This window comes from Cebus imitator, unplaced genomic scaffold (assembly GCF_001604975.1).
Source record: "Cebus imitator isolate Cc_AM_T3 unplaced genomic scaffold, Cebus_imitator-1.0 Scaffold311, whole genome shotgun sequence".
In the NCBI taxonomy this organism is placed as follows: Eukaryota; Metazoa; Chordata; class Mammalia; order Primates; family Cebidae; genus Cebus; species Cebus imitator.
The window spans coordinates 4,016,939-4,035,409 of NW_016107626.1; the positions used below are offsets into that span (position 1 = coordinate 4,016,939).

Below are 18,471 nucleotides of genomic sequence, written 5' to 3' on the forward strand. Positions count from 1 at the left end.
AAAAAAAAAAAAAAAACTATTTCTTTTCTGACTGGTTTTATCTCAACATAGCAAAGGAACATAGCAAACAAGAAAGCCAAAAGAAAAAAAAAACAACAACCACGTTCACAGATTCTGACAGAAAGGTACTTAAAGAATAAAGCGGTTGTACCCAAATAGGACATTTACCCTTATAGGCGATTCACACCACGGAATATAGACCGGTGCAAAAGTAGAAACGAACCCATAGCCGACTGAATTCACCTGCTGGAGAGCACCAGGAGGAAGGAGCAGGGATGTCCATGAGGTCAGACAGCAGTCAGTTCACACCGCATTCCAGGCGCAATGGGCCCCGGACCCATTCTTGTGCCTTCTGCCTAACCTCAATGCCTCTGGAGTGTGGGCCCTTAGGGGGACGGATGGAGCTACAATTGTGCAGGCTACACTTGAAGATTTTTTTCTTCAATGAAAACACTTCCAGGGTTTGTCCAGATAGGAATAACTGTATAAATTAACTCCTGTTTTTGCCTAGTTCACAAGAACAAAATGGTAAAATTAAGAGTATATTTGAAGGAAATACCAACAATAACAGCAAAGGCTGAGAATTTGCAGGTTCCAAAAAATACCCAAGTGGGGATGTCAGGTTTTTCCCTTCTTCAAAAGAGTGGTGTGGTCTCACTTTGTTGACCAGGCTGGTCTCAAACTCCTGGCCTCACAGATCCTCCTGTCTCAGCTTCACCAAAGTGCTGGGATCATAGGTGTGAGCCACCGCCTCTTTCATTCAAATACAAAAGTATTTACAGAGTAAATGTAGGGCCAGACTCTGGCTAACGCCAACACTTTGGGAGGCCCAGGAGGGTGGATCGCTCGAGCTCAGGAGTTGGAAGGCCAGCCTGGGAAACACAGGAACTCTATATTTCTGATTCTACCTTCTCATCAGACAGGTGCTCACAACAGCTGCATGCCTACAAAGAACTTAAGACACAGACAGGCAAAACTATCCACGTGTATGTATGTAGATTTATATATAGAGAGAGTTAATTTTTATAAAAAAGAAAAGTCAGATCCCAAACTAATAACTGTCCATCAAACCCTCAACAATCAGGTTCCAAGTGCAAAATCAAATTCAAATGAAATAGTACATAAACGATGCTTTGACCATGTACACTGCTACTCAACATCCTCTGTCTGGGCTTTCCTGCTGGTCTGCAATGGCAGGACAGTACACCACATCTGTTTCAGGTAACAGTATGCTGAACACAGTTTATGTTTCAACCTCAACAGGAGTTAAAGATTTAAAAAAAAAAATCAGGAAAAGATGATTCTTGCTCTCACCCAAGCTAACTTACAGCATATTCAGTACTTTCTGATTTGGTAGTATAATCTAGAAAGGGAAGTAAAATCAGACAAAAAGTGGGAGGGGGAGGGCACCTATATCAACCTACAGTAAAGACGCTTTACAGGGTCTGGGTTCACCACAGACATGCGGTGTCAGAACATGTGCAGCAGGCCGGGTGCGGGGCTCACGCCCGCCATCCCAACACTTTGGGAGGCCAAGGTGGGCAGATCACCTGAGGTTGGGAGTTCGAGACCAGCCTGACCAACATGGAAAAACCCCATCTCTACTGAAAATACAAAATTAGCCGAGCATGGTGGCTCATGCCAGTAATCCCAGACACTCGGGAGGCTGAGGCAGGAGAATCGCTTGAACCTGGGAGGCGAAGTTTGCAGTGAGCCAAGATTGCACCATTGCATTCCAGCCTGGGCAACAAGAGCGAAACTCTGTCTCAAAAAAAAAAAAAGATTATGTGCACCAGACTAAATAGTAAAATTCTTCCTTACCCCTTTCCAACATCTCTAAGAAGGTTGTTTAAAATACTGTGCGAAATGAAAGTCGAGGTCTGGGTGTTCCCTAGTGACTCGTGCTCATCATTATGAGCACCAGCTGACGGGCTTACCAATTACCCTGAAAAGTACGGTGGTTTGATTTGCTCAATACCTTTGAAAGCCTGAAGTCTCCAGTATGCAGGGGTTTGATTTTATGCTTTTGGGTTTTGAGAGTAAAACAAAACAACCATGGAAATAATGTGGTTTTGTGAAACGTGACTGATAACCTGGTTTTTTAAAACATTCTACAATGCACACGGTGGCTCACACTTGTAATCCCAGCACTTTGGGAGGCCCAGGCAGGAGGATCGCTTGCGCCCATAAGTTTGAGAATAGCCTGGGCAACATAGTGAGACCTCTTCTCTAAAAATAAAATTATCAAAATTAGCTGGGTGTGGTGGCTTCCACCTGTAGTCCCAGCTACTCACGAGGCTAAGACAGGGGGATTAGTTGGGGGGTGTAGGTCGCAGTGGGCCGTGATCACACCACTGCACTCCAACCTGGCTGAACTGCCTTCCCGTTTTAAAAAACTCATTAATGTTCCTTTAAGACTAACATACCTGCTGGGCGTGGTGGCTCATCCCTGTAATCCTGACATTCTGGGAGGCTGAGGCCGGTGGATCACCTGAGGTTGGGAGTTTGGGACCAGCCTTACCAACATAAAGAAATCTCGTCTTGGCCAGGTGTGGTGGCTCACGCCTTTAATCCAAGCACTTTGGAGGCCAAGGCGGGCGGATCACCCGAGGTCAGGAGTTCAAGACCGGCCTGACCAACATGGTGAAACCCCGTCTTAAAAAAAAAAAGAAAAGAAATCTCGTTTCCACTAAATAAACAAAATTAGGCGGGTGTGGTGGTGCATGCCTGTAACCCCAGCTACTTGGGAGGCTGAGACAGAAGAATCGCTTGAACCCAGGAGTCGGAGGCTGCAGTGAGCTGAGATCGCTCCATGGCACTCCAGCCTGGGCAACAGAGTGAGACTCCATCTTCAAAAAAACAAAGACTAATATACCTTTAGCACCCCTCTTTCGGTTCATCTCTCTCAAAATGAAAGAACTCAAGTTCAAAGCCACCACCTCAGCTTGCAAAGAACTAGAAGCTCTGAACACCTGGCTGCCCCTCAGCTGACTGTAAGTACCAAGCCTGTGGTTTGTCTTGTCCACAGGCCCACCTCTGTCATAGGAAAGCTCAGGCAGCTGATGAATCCAGGCTGAAATCTTGGTCACGGTCCCAGATGTCAACCAGTGTGGCCCTGCACCTTCTCCTGTCCCGGGATCCACCACCTCTTTCCTGTTTTCCTGCACCCTTAGTGACCCCACATGCTGGTGTCTTCAGGGCTCTGGCCCAGGCTGTCCTCCTCTACCTCCACCCACACACTCTCCACAGAGACTTCATGCATGCCTGGCTGTAGTTACCTTTATCTCTGCCTGCACCATCATTCACCTGCTCCCCTGGCATCTCCACGTGGATGCCTCAAATGCACTTCAAAACCTATCTAACATGCAAAAATGAGCTTATGACTTCTGACCTCCCTACTACATCCAGGCTCTTCTCTGGCATTCCCTATCCAGAGGATGGTCCCACCCTATAAATGCATAGGCCAGAAGCTGAGAAATTATCCTTGACCCCCTCCCTGCTCCTCAGTCTCCTCACCTGTGGTTGCAGCGTTTGGTGGCATCAGCTCACTGCTCACTTCACTGCAGCGTCTGGTGGCATTTAGCCCCCTGCTCACTTCTCAGTACGTGTGCCGCATGGCCCTAACCGCTTCTGAACGCCTAGACACCTCACCCCTACTCACCACAATCGGATGTCTCCCATTCCCACCACATCATCAGCTTCTTGCTCTGTCACCAAAAGCTATCAAATGGGCAGTTTGGGCAGCTCCACCCTGGACTTCCCTGCAGCCTGGACACTGCTAACACAGCTTCTTGAAACTCTGCACCCTGTGGCTGCAGGGAGCACCTTTTAAGCCCCTGGTTCTTGTCAGATGCCCCTGGCCACTTCTTGTTACCCTTCACAGGCAACTTCTTCCTCAGTGAATACAGGTTGCAGTTCTGCATTCTGGACTTGATCCACTCCTTGCCTCCATGGACCTCTTCTGAATATATTACACCCATCTCTCAACTCCAGCCCTGCTCTTTTCCGAGCTTAGATCTATCCCACAGGTACCTCCAGTTCAACAATTCAACGAGGCCCACACAGAGCTCATCACCTTTCCCTCCTGGCTGCTGCACCTCCTTCCTCATGATCATTCTCAGTTGGCGCCAGGACCTCACCAGCTGGGCTACTCACCAGCATCACTCTGGGCTGCCCTCTTCGCTCCCACAAACTTGTCGGTCACCAAGGACTGCTCATTTCCCTTCTGACTGAAGGTACTGCTTCCAATTAAGGTCCTCATAATCATTCACTCATTTACCCCTTCATCTACTCAACAAATATTTATGGAACTCCTATTACAAACTAGACTTCAGCCATCATCAGCTTGCAGGAAGCTCACCCTTTTATGGTGAACCATGACATCCTGCCAGGCAGCAACGACACAGACCATGTGCTAAGAGCTACAAAGGGCTAGTTTAGGATTCTGTGCAAGCATAAAGGAAAGGCACTCAATCCAGCTTTGTGTAGGGAAGACTTCCCCAAGAAAGCCGCATCTCTATTGAGCAGGTGAGCAGGAGTTAGCATAGTGTTTTCCACGCAGGACCCAGATTGTGAGAGTACAGCAATAACAGAGCTTGGTGACACAAGAGAACCTCCCATAGGCTGGGATGGTGGGAGCAAAGCTCGGTCTTAAAAAAAAAAGGTAAGGATCAGGAGTGCAGACTTAGAGCTGTGCTAACTTTACGTGGGCAATGGAGGGGGGTTTCCAAGGGATGCTCAGAGGAGGACAGAGTCAGTGAGTGATGGCTTTCGGAGATCACCCTGTCTGCTATGAAAGCGGTGGAAACAGGACTTCCTGCACTCGCACGAGTTAGGAAGACGTCCTGGCAATCCGAAAATCAAAGACGATGGCTTCCACGTTACAGTAGAGGCTGGGAAATGGCACAAAGGAACCAGTTTCCAGAGAGGATGAAGGAGGGGACACAAGTAGGACTAGGTGACGGTCGAATGCTGGGAGGAGGAGCATTAACCTGTGACCCACAGGCAGGCACTGAGAAAGCCTCTTTGGACTGGAACGTTTCGGAATACCTCCTGAAGGCGCTAGCACTCAGCTTTTTGCTCGTGCATCCCCCGCCTCCCCGTTGCACACTTTTTCGCTGACGTTCCAGCTGTGCATGGTGGCTCATGCCTGTAAATCCAGCATTTCCAGAGGCCAAGGCGGGAGGATCGGTTAAGCCCAGGAATTCGAGACCAGCCTGGGCAAGAAGCCAATAGCCCCGTCTCTAAAAAACGTAAATAAAAATACACCGGAATTGGTGGCTCACGCCTGTAATCCCGGCACTTTGGGAGGTCAAGGTGGGTAATCATTTGAGGTCAGGAGTTTGAGACCAGCCTGGCCAACATGGTGATACCCCGCCTCTACTAAAAATAAAAACAAAAAAGGCCGGGCGTGGTGGCGTGCGCCTGTAGTCCCCGCCACCCGGGACGCGAGGCAGGAGAATCACTTGAACTCAGGAGGCGAAGTTGCAGTGAGCCGAGATCGCGCCGCTGCACTCCGGCCTGGGCGACAAAGTGAGACTCTGTCTCGAAATAAATAAAATAAAGATCGAGAACTGTTTCCGTAGGGTTACGTAGTTGCAAATGACGCAATTACCGACATGGACTGCCTCTGCGTTACTGAGCATAATTCTGGCAAGACCTCAGACCCGTCCATTTAGCTCTTTCGATTAACGGAAAATGTCCAACGCCGGTCGTCTTTTTCCAGCCTATTTGCCGAACTGGACCGACTGAGGCCGAGCAGCCCGGCCGCGTGGCTTACGCGTCACTCGCTCACCCCTCGGCAACCGCGCGAACCCCCTCACCCCGACCGCGCTTCGGAGGGGTTCGCGGACGCCGCCCATGAAACCGGCGGCCGCCCCCCGAGGGCCCCATCAAATACACGAAGTTACTTCCCAGCCGCGGAAGCAGGGGACCCCGCAATGCCGGAGCGTGCGTTCCTCCCGAGCGGACGGCAACAAGCAAAAACACGCTCACACACCCGGGTGCGGCCTCGACGCGCCCCCTGCCCGGCGCGCGGCGGTCCGCGCGTCCCCCCGGCCCTGCCCGCGCCGCCGCTGGGACTCCGCCCCGCAAGCCGGAGGGATCGCCTTTGTCCCGCGCGCCCCGGCCGCGTCCGGCCCCCACGGCGCGACCCCAGGGAGGGCAGGGCCCTCCGCATTCCGCACCCGGCCTCGAGTGGGGACGCGCTCAGTAACATTCGAGGAAAGCCGAGGAATCGCTCCCGCGAGCAGAGAGCGCGGCTCCCGCCCGGCCGGGCCTCGGGTCCGCGGCCTCTCCCTGGGCCTCGGGGACACCAGCCCTGGCAGGCCGCCGGTCGGGAGGGGACTCCGTCCCCGTCTCTGGGGCGACCGCGGACACCCGGCGCCCTTCCTCCGCCCCACCCCGTCCGGCCTCACGCAAACGACAGGAAAAGAGCTGAGACCTTCGCCTCCGACTCAGTGCAGACGTCGCCATCCCGGCTCCAGGTTTCCACACTCCAACGCCTCCGCAACAGCCATCTTGCCCAGAGGCGGCCGACGCCTTTTGACTCTCGCGCCAACCCGTAGCGCGAGGTCGCCGCGAGGAGACTTGTGCGCAAGGACGGAAGCTGACATCCGCGCTTCCGGGAGGCTGTCGGTCCCGCCCCTTCGCGGGGGCGCGCCATTGGTCATCGGCTCGCACTCTCGCGCTCTCGTGCTGTCGCGAGAGGTGCCGAGGGGCGGCCGCCGGTGCGCCTGCCCTCCGCTCCCCGCCCCCGCCCCCGCCCCCGCCTCCGCCGCGGCCCCCGCCTCCGCCTCCTTCTACTCGGGCGCCCCAGCTGCCGCCGCCCCTCCCCGGCCCAGGAGCGGTTGCGGAGCCGCCGCCGCCCAGACCGCGCAGCGCGGGAGACAGGATCCGCACGGTAAGATGGCGGCGGCGGGCCCGGGCGGCCGGGCCGAGCGTCTCCCGGGGCCGGGGCAGGCGGGACGCGGCCGGGGTGCGCGCCGCCTCCGCTCTGGGGGCCTTGGCGGCGCCGGCGCGGGCTGGTGCGGGGTTGGGGCGCGCCACGAGTCCCCGCCCGGACGGCCGCCCCGCGCCGGCGCCCGGGGGCAGGCAGGGATCAGCCTGCAGGCGCGCGGCCCCAGGCGCTGGCGTTCCGGGGCGGTCCCGGGCAGCCTGAGGGCGGGCGCTGTCTCTGGAGCCAGGTCTGGAACGGGGTCTTTTAACCAAATCTGCCGGCTGAAAGCAGAAGCCGAGCGGGCGAGCACGTACAGCGTGGCGTGGAAAGCGGGAGTCTTCGGCACCCGGGTGTCTCCTCCTGCTGAATCTTTTTATGCGGAGTTTGAGACCACCGAGCTCTTCCCGCAAACAGGACGGGCCGGTTCTCCAAAGTTGCTGCTTTTCGTGGGCGCACGAAACTGCCCGGGAGTGGAAGCGCTGTGAGTCCCGATCCCCGAACGGGCCAAGGGGAAAGGTGCCTTCCCTAGGGAGCTCGTAACGTGGGTCCGAGGCCGGGGCCGAGCGCGGTGGCGGAGGTCGAAGTGGGCGGGTCGCCTGAGCCCGCGAGTTCGAGACCAGCCTGGGCAACATCGAGACCCCGGTCTCTGCCAAAAACAAAAAAATTAGCCAGGCGTGGTGGTGCGCACCTGTAGGCCCAGCTCCTCAGGAGGCTGAGGTTGGAGGATCGTGAGCCTGGGAGGTCGAGACTACAGTGAGCCAAGATCACGCCCCTGCCTTCCAGCCTGGGCAACAGACTTAAAAAAAAAAAAGGTCCTTAAGTTACCTTTGATTGTCGTGGGTAACAATTTGGTCTCGGTGAGTTTTGCAGTTGACTAAGTGCGGGAGGTGGGTGTTGGTGCGTGACGGCAGCTCCTGGTCACTCCTCCTTACTTGCTGCTCCACAGCAACTTTTCTTCGGCTGGTGCCACTTTCTCTGCTTGACCTTCAAGGCTGGCATCCTCTAAGTAATGACGATTCTCATTCCCTAGCTACGCTCTCCCTAGGTGGTCTTTGCTGAATTCTTGGCTTTAAATTTCCCCGTCCCCCGCCCTATTTTCCTAATTAATGTTTCCAGCACTGAGCTCAGGATCTGGAATCCAGACACCTGCTTGATTTCTCCCGCTGCGTGTCTAATAGTCACCTCAAACTTGCCCTGCTTCTCAAACCTGTTCTTCTCCCAGTCTTTACTCCTTATTTGTGGTCCCGTCTTCCAAGGCCTCTCATGCCTGAAACCTGTGACCGTCTTCAGCTCTTCCCTTTCTTTTATCCTGTCATCTTCTGTCCAGCAGCAGCCATTGACTCCATGACCAAAGTGTCCTGATCTCACCTGCCTCCGTCTCTTCTGCCGATGTCTTCTCTCACTTGAGTGTCTCCTTAATGGACTTGCTGGTCCGTTCTCCCCACCCTGCATTCATCCTGTTTTCAGCCAGGAGACCAAAATCATCTTTTAGTTTTTTGATTTATTAAAGCACTCTAGCAGTCCTTTGTATAAAGTAGCATCCGTAACACATATATCAGTGACAAAAGATGAAGACAGAGTGGACAGTGGTGTGCCCACTGCCCATCTCAGGTACCCAGCCATTCTCCCAAAGCTGGAACAGCTGCCTCTTGGGCTTCAGGCATCTGCCCCTCCCACAGGTAACCCCTTCTGAGCGTCAGTTTTCATGCCCCTATTTTAAGAAACAAAGTAGTTCAGCCACATATTTGTTGGTAAAGCACGTATCATGTATTTTGTTTTGTTGTTCCTTATAAAACTCATGCCACATTTGGCCTCTCCTGCAACTTGACTTTTTCATCCAGCATTGTTGTATGACAGTCATCTTTGTGACTTTGTGTGACGTTATCTTACTGCTTTATGAAATTCTCTTGTGTGAGTACATGACCACAAAGCTTTCTCAGCAAAGCTAAAGTCTAAACATCTCTGAAACCAAAATTTATGGTTTTGTTTGGCCCAAAGAAGTAGCCTCTGATGATAGGGAGCTCCCCCAAACCCGGGGGAGGCTGTTCCATGGGGAATTGCACCAAATATCACTGTACATTGAAGAATTCCAAATTCAAAACACATCTGCCCAAGGGTTTTAACATGCAGAGTGGTTCTGTGCAGGTGGGTGGCTTCCACACTTCTGCCGATTTGAACAGTGCTGCTGGGAACAGGGTTGTCTGTGTTTGCTGCGTTCTGGTGAGTTTTTCTAGAATATGAATGTATTAAAAGTAGAATTGTTGGGTTGTAAGGAGCACACGTGTTCAGCTTTACAGTGGATGTCAGATTATTTGCATAGCACAGTCCATTCTCCTGACACCAGAGTAGAAGAGTTCAAGTGAACTTGTGTCCTTGCTGAGAACTGGCGTTCTCAGTCTGGTGGGTGTCCCGTGGCAGCCTTCTCTTTCAGTATCTTTCAGTGTGGGATTCTCTAGCTCACGGCTCTCCAGCGCTGCCCTTTGCACTTAGAGGAGAATCTAAACCCCTCCCTCAGCTATGATTTTTTTCTTGTAGAAATAAATCAGAATGAGTTATGCAGAAAAACCCGATGAAATCACGAAAGATGAGTGGATGGAAAAGCTCAATAACTTACATGTCCAGAGAGCAGACATGAACCGCCTCATCATGAACTACCTGGTCACAGGTAATGGCTTACAGGGAGGGTGCTGCCGCATCAATGTGGCTCTCCCTTTGTGGACACGTAAGGAGTGCTGTAGCCCTGAGGTTGTAGTTATTTGTGTTCAGACATTATAGAAACACCGTGATAACTTGGTAAGTTTGTAAATTATCATGTAAAAGATAGTCTTTTCTGGAGATCAGATTATTCCAGGTCTCTGAGACCTAACACAAACCCATTTCTTAGCCTTTGACAGTTTTACTGTTAGATAATCAAGATGATTGAGACTGTTGTGAAGTAAGTATCCTTAAAGCCCAAGCAGTTGATCTCTTCTGGCCAGTCTGGTAAAGTATACTGGCCTGTTTCTAGAGGGTGTGCCCAACTCAGGATGAGAATGGGGAAGAGCAGAAGTGTGCAGAGGGAAATAACACTCAGGCTCTTCTCGATGTCAGCTGGAGGGAGGGCAGTGCTGTTTGTGGCAAGAAAATCCAGATGTTTTTAAAAGGCATAGCATGGCCGGGTGTAGTGGCTCACGCCTGTAATCCCAGCGCTTTGGGAGGCCAAGGCAGGCAGATTACAAAGTCAAGAGATCGAGACCATCCTGGCCAATGGGGTAAAACCCCGTCTCTACTAAAAATACAAAAATTAGCCGGGCATGGTGGCATGTGCCTGTAGCCCCAGCTACTTGGGAGGCTAAGGCAGGAGAATCGCTTGAACCCAGGAGGCAGAGGTTGCAGTGAGCTGAGATTGTGCCACTGCACTCCAGCCTGGTGACAGAGTGAGGCTCCATCTCAAAAAATAAACAAATAAATAAAAGGCATAACATGAAAAGTAAATCTTCCTCCTTTTAGTCCCCAGTTCCCACTCCGAGGTTAATCTCTGTTAAAATTTTTTGGGCCAGGTGTGGTGGCTGATGCCTGTAATCCTAGCACTTTGAGAGGCAGAGGTGGGAGGATTGCTTGAGCCCAGGAATTCAAGACCAGACTGGGCAACATAGTGAGACCTTGTCTCTAGAAAAAAAAATTTTTAATTAGCTGGGTGTGGTGGCTTGTGATGTAGTCCCAGCTACTTGGGAGGCTGAGGTGGGAGGATCGGAGGTTGCAGTGAGCCAAGATTGTGCCACTGCACTCCCGCCTGGGTGACTAAGTGGGACCCCATCTCAAAAAAAATATTTTTGGAAGGTGATGAGGAAATTTAGGCCTATAATTGTGTTGGGGGCAGGGAAAGGGGCACACATGCTGACTTTGAAAAACTGTAGACACTCTAAGAGGTGTGAGTCACCAGGCCACTCAGGTAGAGCTGGCCGTGGACAGCCGCTGTGCTGTGGAGGTGGAGCCAGTATGTCTTGCCTAACCTGGCACCAGATCCGCAGCTGCTGGCGTCTGGACCTATTATCTGTCTTCTCAAAGGAGCCCCACCAACGCACTGGGCCAGCAGCCATTCTGACTTCTTTGGCTAACTGCTTAGAGTTTTTGGATGGGATAACGAGGAATGAGGTATACTCTTCTTGTTTTCTGTATGTATTTTGAGAGCAAAACTTATAAATTACAGAGATATTAATACCGAGTCCCTGAGAGAGTGAGGTTCACATCAGGGGTGATTAATTGAGGCAGTTGGAGTTTCTGGAGATACAAAGTCTTTGCCTTAATTCCTTGCTAACTTTCTTAGCAGTGAAGATGGTTTTTATTTTCAGAGGGCTTTAAAGAAGCAGCGGAGAAGTTTCGAATGGAATCTGGGATCGAACCTAGCGTGGATCTGGAAACACTTGATGAACGAATCAAGATCCGGGAGATGATCCTGAAAGGTCAGATTCAGGAGGCCATTGCCTTGATCAACAGCCTCCACCCGGAGCTCCTGGACACAAACCGCTATCTTTACTTCCATTTGCAGGTATGTTTTAGGAGAGAGGAGTCTGGTTTGCAGATACTTGAGAAGTTAAAGTTATTTGCAGTGATTGAGAAATAACTAGGCTAATTTGCTTTAATCATATTATTATTTTTATTTATTTATTTTGAGATGGAGTCTGGCTCTGTCGCCCAGGCTGGAATGCAGTGGCATGATCTCAGCTCACTGCAGCCTGCGCCTCCTGGGTTCAAGCGATTCTCCTGCTTCAGCCTCCCGAGTAGCTAGAAATACAGGTGCGTGCCACCACACCTGGCTAATTTTTTGTATTTTTAGTAGAGACGGGATTTCACCGTGTTAGCCAGGATGGTCTTGATCTCCTCACCTCATGATCCGGCCGCCTTGGCCTCCCAAAGTGCTGGGATTACAGTCGTGAGCCACTGCGCCCGGCCATGATGTTACTTTAATGTATGTGGGGGGAGGGGTTTGAATTTGCTGTTTTATATAGTTCAGAAGCTGTTTTTTGTTGTGAAAATGCAAATTTGATAACTCGAGATGCAAGAAAAGTCTTCCCTCTGTGATGTACTTCTGGTGGGAACCTGGTGCAGCCCGCCGAGTTCCTGGGCTGGGCGTGTGGTGGGTCAGTCTGGTTTGTCTCTGCCTTCAGCAACAGCATTTGATCGAGCTGATCCGCCAGCGGGAGACGGAGGCAGCGCTGGAGTTTGCACAGACCCAGCTCGCGGAGCAGGGCGAGGAGAGCCGGGAGTGCCTCACGGAGATGGAGCGCACCCTGGCCCTGCTGGCCTTTGACAGTCCTGAGGAGTCGCCCTTCGGAGACCTCCTCCACACCATGCAGAGGCAGAAGGTGGGGCCCATGAGAGGGAAGCCTCCTTCCATTGCTAACGTGCTCCAGGGGGATTCGCAGAGACGCCACATGGATGGGTTTGTGCTGTGGACTGAGAGACAGGTGGCTTCTGGGTCTGGACACTGAGTGACTCCTCCCTGGCTTTTTTTTTTTTTTCTATTTTTTTTTTTTTAAGACAGAGTCTTGCTCTGTCGCCCAGGCTGAAGTGCAGTGATGAGAGCTCGGCTCACTGCAACCCCCGCGTCCTGTGTTCACGTGATTCTCCTGCCTCAGCCTCGAGTAGGTGGGACTACGGGAGTGTACCACCAAGCCTGGCTAATTTTTGTATTTTTAGTAGAGACCAGGCTTCCCCATATTGGCCAGGCTGGTCTCAAACTCCTGACCTCAGGTGATCTGCCTGCCTCGGCCTCCCAAAGTACTGGGGTTATAGATATGAGCCGCCGCACCCGGCCCCTCCATGGCTTTTAATTTTTTATCTTGTTAAGCTAGACTTCATGACCGTTGGAGAGTATTCTCACCCTTTGCTGACTTCTCATATTTATCTAAACCTTTATCCTGCTTATGTCCCAAGTATTTTTTCATTTAAAATCCTGTTTTCTTAAACTTTTCTCTCCTCGCTGCTATTTTTGTGTCTGGTGAACCATGACAGCTCCTCGCCTTTCCAGAGTTAGGCCGCTCTTCCCCCAGGTCCTCTCCCGGGACCCTGTCCTCCCTGCACCGTCTCCCCCCGGGTCCTCTCCCGGGACCCTGTCCTCCCTGCACCGTCTCCCCCCGGGTCCTCTCCCGGGACCCTGTCCTCCCTGCACTGTCTCCCCCAGGTCCTCTCCCAAGACTCCGTTCTTGCACTGTCTTTGGAGGACAGCCTGTCCTGAGTCCCTGGAGATGTTTTCTGAGGCGTGTGAGGAGGCTGCTGTTGCGGCCTCTGTGCTGGTCTTGACTCTCACAGTCCCCTCAGCACTTGGTGCAAGCCTTGCTCAACTGCCATCAAGGCTGGAGGTGACATTTGCTGACCAGACTGTGAGCTTCCCCAGGCAAGGACTATGTGTTTAATATTCCGAGAGTGTCTCACATTTAGGGCTTAGTGTTTGTTTAAACCACGTTTTTAATGAGTGCTGACGCTCTGCAAGTGTGGTGGTTTTATTGGATGTCTTTGTGTTCTAGGTGTGGAGTGAAGTGAACCAAGCTGTCCTCGACTATGAAAATCGCGAGTCAACACCCAAACTGGCAAAATTACTGAAACTACTACTTTGGGCTCAGAATGAGCTGGACCAGAAGAAAGTAAAATATCCCAAAATGACAGACCTCAGCAAGGGTGTGATCGAGGAGCCCAAGTAGCACCTGTGCTTGTGTGGAGGACCCAACAGCGGCCCGCGTCGTGGCTTGCCCGGGATCAGCCCGCGACTGCGGCTTTCTTACTGCAGTAGAGAACTCTTTTTCTCCCTTGTACTTTTTTTTGACCTGGCATCTTTTTTTATAGGGAAAAATGGCCTTTGTGGGCAGTGGAAACTTGCAAGGAAAGGTGCCGTCCCTTGGGCAGTTTGATGCAGATTGCACCAGTACTTGCTGAAGAATCTGGCAGTCTGTGGTTGGCTCTTCCGGCGTTCCCGGGGCCTCTGGCTGCTGAAGGATTTGGTCTGCCCCGGAGGGCCGCATCCCACTCCAAATACAGGAAAAGCACGAATCATGATTCTGCTTTCTGTTAGCTTAGGCAGACATTACATCTTACTTCCCCTAAATCTTGTCAGGCCTTCACCTACAAGTTTTTCCTTACCCCTGTGGTTTTTTTTTTTTTTTTTTTTTTTTCCGTAGGAGAGAACATATAAATTTGTAAATCCTAATTCAAAGACGGCTTGTGTGTGAGGGCATTCAGTTTGGTTTTCCCTTTGGTCTGGGTTGTGTGGCTTTTGGGAGATGTGTGTGAGGGGCTATGTGTTTTTTAATTTTTTAAATATATATGTTGGTGCTGTGCGTGGTGAGAGACTTGTTCATAGTGGATCCACGAACCATCTCTTCTGGGCAGTTTTGTTGAAAATAAAGGTTTCTCTTTGATTTCAAGAATGACCAAAATGGCCTCTAAAAAGTGTTAATCATCTCAAACGACAGTTGTCTTTGGGACGCTCTTCCCCCTCTGATGGCGGCAGTGGCTTTTTTTGGTACCTGTAGCTGGAAAGGCCTCTTGGCCCTGTGCTGAGTAAGTGGCCTTCCATAGAGCGAGGCAGCCCTTGGCCACAGGGGACGCAGGGCCTCAGCGGCCGGTGTGCAGCTGTTGGCACAAGGAAGCGTGTTCAGCCTCAGTGATCTGCCCCTCAGCATCTTGGCAGCATCTCATTTTCCACTGTTGGCGGTTCTGCGGGTGTCCTGCGCTCCCAGATCCGTCCCCTGCTCTGTGGTGGGCAGAAGGGCAGTGGTACAGGGCTGTGTGCCTTGTCTGCCAGTCTGGATAGTTGATGGCACTTGCCTGTGTAGCTCTTGGTGCAGATGTGTCTGGACTCATCGCAATGGGCCGCCGGGCACTGTCGACCCCACTGAGTGGTGCCAAGCATTGGTTTTGTGGATGTTCATGGAACTGCTGACCCATCCGAAGGCGTCCTTTGGAGGCAGTGGAGACTGCAGGTGCATCTGATGGGCGAAATTCTGCCAGCACTTGAATCTGGGATCTCGCCTGATTCTCAAGTAGCAAGGCATCTTGACAAGCATGGCCTCTGGGTGCGGTGGCCAGCTCGGCAGTACCGGAGCCGGTTAGGTGATCTGCTTCTGAGCGGCCATCCTCACCGCGCTCCTGGGTCCCTTGAGTGTTGATGGCGAGGCGTCCACAGCACTGTTCCCGCCTCTAAATGATGCTGCTTTCTCCGTTGGAGCCTGGTGACGTGTTTTCAAGCCCTCTGCTGCTCTTCCCAGTGTGGACGGGCTTTTAGCAGTGTTTACTTTGACCTAGATGGCTCATGTAGTTAGAGATGCAAAGATAAAACTGCTGCAGTCTTTACAGAAGCGTGGTGGCCTCTGGAGCTACGCCTTCGTCAGGTGCGGTCCTGGGGAAGTGGGGCCGCCCTACCCCCGGAAGTGCTGCTTCCGACTCCCACTCTGCCACGCCTGACCCTTCCATGGCATTCTTTCCTCTGAGGTCTGAAGATGAAGATAAGTTGGAGGGAAAGAGACTAACTGGGAAGTGAAATACAGCAGAAGCTAGAAGAAAACTTAGGTGAGAGGTGCATCTGCTCATTTTCTGTAGCAGCACCAGATAATTCAGCATCTTCCTAATTACCTTTATTATTAGTGTATATAAGATCATTTATTGTACACTACATCGTCAGTTTGACTTATTCTTAAAACGAGAGGGAGTGAGATGCATAGCAGGGGGAAGTGTCTCCAGGAACTGGAGGACACGAGTGGGTCCTCACATGCCTGGACTGTCACTATGTGGCTGTCACGCGAAGTGCTGCTGCGGATTTCCAGTTCAGCCGGTGGGTGGCTGATAGGCCAGTGCTAGCATCCGGCGCGGGCAGATGTCGGGGAGACACGGAAGTCTCCGGGGCTGCGCGTTCCTTCCCGTCATGTAGGGGCTGCACTTGCTTTTCTCACGGTCTGTTAGTGGACTGGAGGTCTTCCAAGGAAGTGCTTTGCACACTTTCTCCCTGCTCCTTTTACAGTCTTTGTCTTTGCAGCAAGCAAATGAAATTAAGTCACTTTGGGATAATGAGCATTCAGTATAATTCTGCTTTGTCTCATTTGGCATCTCACTGTTGTGTTTATAAGAATGTAGTTTCATTTTACAGAGTAGTTTATTCTTTTTATGCTTTCTGGTGGAGAGTGCCTTGAAATAAAATGTGAGAATATTCTGGTACTCTGATGCATAAAGTTGGGTGTGAGAATGTTCTGGTTCCTGATGCATGAAGTTGGATGGGGAATAACCCTAGTCCGGAATCTTTGTGAAGCGTAGGGTTAGTGCAAGGCGAATGGAACGAACACATCTTGCCATTTGAATCAGGGTCTTCAGTTTCTAGAAAAGGCTGACATTGGCTGGGACCAAAGTGTTGGTGGCTAATGACTGAAGACGGGTGCTCGTGTGTGTCTGGAGTCCCCGGAAGCCTCGGGAGGCGGAGCTGCTCTTCCCATTCTGTCAAGACGCCGTCTGAAGAAACGTTCAGAACAGTTTTTCTAAGGCAATGTGATGTCTTCATATTCTTACTTCCATTTCTGTATGTCGTTAGCTTTGAAGAGTGGAGGAGCTGGGGTTCCAGAGAGAACCTTAGATGTGTGTTGAAGACAGTGATGTCTTTGGAGTGTAGAACTCCACTCCCTTCTGGGCTGTCACTGCCAAGTCTCCGCATGAACAGACCGGGCAGAAAGCATGGTGGCCAAGCGGTCTGTGTGCTTCCCCGCCGGCAGAGAGCAGTGTGTTCTTCATGATAGGGCCTCGCGGGTGTGGACGCACGGCAGACCCATGGCCAGTGCAGCTGCCTGCTGCTGTCTGTCTTCAGTAACGGCTGCTCCATTGACTGTTCCTGTTCTGATACTATGCGTGTCATTTTTTACAACAGGTATATTTTTGTTTCAGAAATATGTATTGCTTTTTTCATACTTTTTGCAAATTGTATTGTCAGCACTAGGTCAGTTAAAGTCCTGTGTGAACCATATCCTGCTGTGGGACCTTTGTACATGTTCGACTGTGTTCTGGATTCCAGTGTGGCATATGTGCCCTCCAGTGTCTTTTGCAAAGTGCAGAAGAGGTTGCTTCTACGGCCTGTTCTTAATATAACAGTAAAAGTTTTCACATTTTCTCAGAACTGTCATCTGGAAGCTCTTTTTTTCCTAAGGGTATTTTAATAACAAATACTAACACATTTGTATTGAAAGTTGGTATCTTGGAATGGAAGGACGGAAGAAAGCTCGCCTCACGGAGCTGTGGTTTGCTCTGCCCCTCTGACAGTGCTGCCGCCTTCAGTGCTGGTGTTTGTTTAATTTGAACCCTGTCAGCTGCTCTCCTGACTGGGCACTTAACGTTTCATAAACTAGTTTCCTTGGTGTGAAGGAAATAGAACTTTTAGCCACCCACTGCATGAGTTTAAACTGATTTGAATAGCCTAAGTAATTCTTTTGTTTTGTTTTGTTTTACTTAATGAAAATTTCCAAACATATTAAAAATAGAGGGAATACGCCCGCACACCCCAGGACCGCCCGTCAGCCTGACGCCCACCGTTGTTTTTGAGCCCAAGGCAGAAGATAACCACAGGTGTCTGATCCTGCGCAGCTCCCCGGCTTTCAGGGCCGTGAGCCCCTCCTTGAGTGGAAGGCCGTTGTAGGGTTCTTGGCAGGACTCAGAGGGACAGCTTCAAGGGCCTGAGGTGAAATTCAGAACCCGCCTGTGCACAGAAGCTGAGCAGCGGGCGTCATGGAGTGAGGTGTCAAGCACTTGCATGTTTGTTGGATATCAGAGAACAGAGAAGGCCTCCTCCCCCCCTGCCGCCCCTCCCTGCGGGGCAGTGGCACATTCCAGTGTTCTTGATGTCCACATGCCTTTGCCACTCCGTGAGCATCACTGGGCGGGAGGCACCACAGTGATTTTTGGTGGAGGTGGGTATCACCAGGGATGCTTGGCTGTGAGCTCCCCCACTGCACCACCCTTGCACACGTGACTTAGGTCTGTCACGGATATTCTGCCTCATTTTGGAACGCCATTCTTGCCTGCGATTTTCACTTCTGTAAAAGCAGAACATTGGGTTTGAATAGACCTTTGGTGTAACTAGCTATGGCAAGAATTTTTTGAGATGGGCTCTTTAGGGGTACAATGCCCTGAGCTGCTTTTGTGGCCTTTTCCAGAAGCCACAGAATGGCCCTGTAGATAAACAGGCTTGTGCTACAGAGCCCCAGCACTGGACACCTGGTGCGCAGGAGCTGAGGCGCAGCTTGTGGTTAATTAGTAATAATCATGTCCCCGAGCCTGTGCGGTAGGGGCTGTTTCTCTCATTTCACACCCCAGTATCCACCGGTCAGCCTGGAACGTGTGTGGGTAAGGTGTAAAGGGCATGTGACGTTCTGATTTGCCTGCAACATTTCAGTGGTGCCTAGTTGGAAGGCCAGGTTTACGGGTCCAAATTGTCCATAGCACAGAAGACCATCTATCAGGTAAAGCCTGTGGACCCTCTCGCACACAGCGGCAACCAAAAGGATTAACAAAAGGAGCACAGCCGA

At 51.4% G+C, this 18,471-nt stretch overlaps 2 protein-coding genes across 5 annotated transcripts in view; one reads left to right on the top strand and one right to left on the bottom strand.

Moving 5' to 3' along the window:
• The window catches only part of DIDO1 (death inducer-obliterator 1), a 60,051-nt gene extending 53,441 nt beyond the window's left edge, over positions 1 to 6,610 (bottom strand). For 2 of the 3 annotated variants that reach the window (XM_037729579.1, XM_017503504.2), the window contains exon 1: positions 6,443 to 6,610. The gene's annotated coding sequence lies outside the window, so the exon portion shown is untranslated. The remainder of the gene's footprint in view (positions 1 to 6,442) is intronic. The other variant, XM_037729583.1, reaches the window with a different exon arrangement.
• Positions 6,611 to 6,737: 127 nt separating this feature from the next.
• On the top strand, positions 6,738 to 17,066 carry GID8 (GID complex subunit 8 homolog). Of its 2 annotated transcripts, none has more exons than XM_017503507.2 (5): positions 6,738 to 6,901; positions 9,473 to 9,602; positions 11,269 to 11,465; positions 12,085 to 12,282; positions 13,444 to 17,066. In XM_017503507.2, exons 2-5 carry the CDS (start codon positions 9,485 to 9,487, stop codon positions 13,615 to 13,617), a joined length of 687 nt encoding a protein of 228 aa, XP_017358996.1. In that variant the 5' UTR covers positions 6,738 to 6,901; positions 9,473 to 9,484; the 3' UTR covers positions 13,618 to 17,066. The 2 variants fall into 2 exon arrangements, with proteins under 2 accessions (XP_017358996.1, XP_017358997.1); XM_017503508.2 differs by having other exon boundaries at positions 6,747 to 6,901; positions 12,085 to 12,355; positions 13,444 to 13,524.
• Positions 17,067 to 18,471: the final 1,405 nt, after the last annotated feature.

Bases quoted from the DNA above. Each gene is read 5' to 3' on its own strand.
- GID8 (XM_017503507.2), top strand. From the start codon at position 9,485: ATGAGTTATGCAGAAAAACCCGATGAAATCACGAAAGATGAGTGGATG. The intron at 9,603-11,268 runs GTAATGGCTTAC...TTTTATTTTCAG, and splicing joins CATGAACTACCTGGTCACAG to AGGGCTTTAAAGAAGCAGCG. The intron at 11,466-12,084 runs GTATGTTTTAGG...CTCTGCCTTCAG, and splicing joins ATCTTTACTTCCATTTGCAG to CAACAGCATTTGATCGAGCT.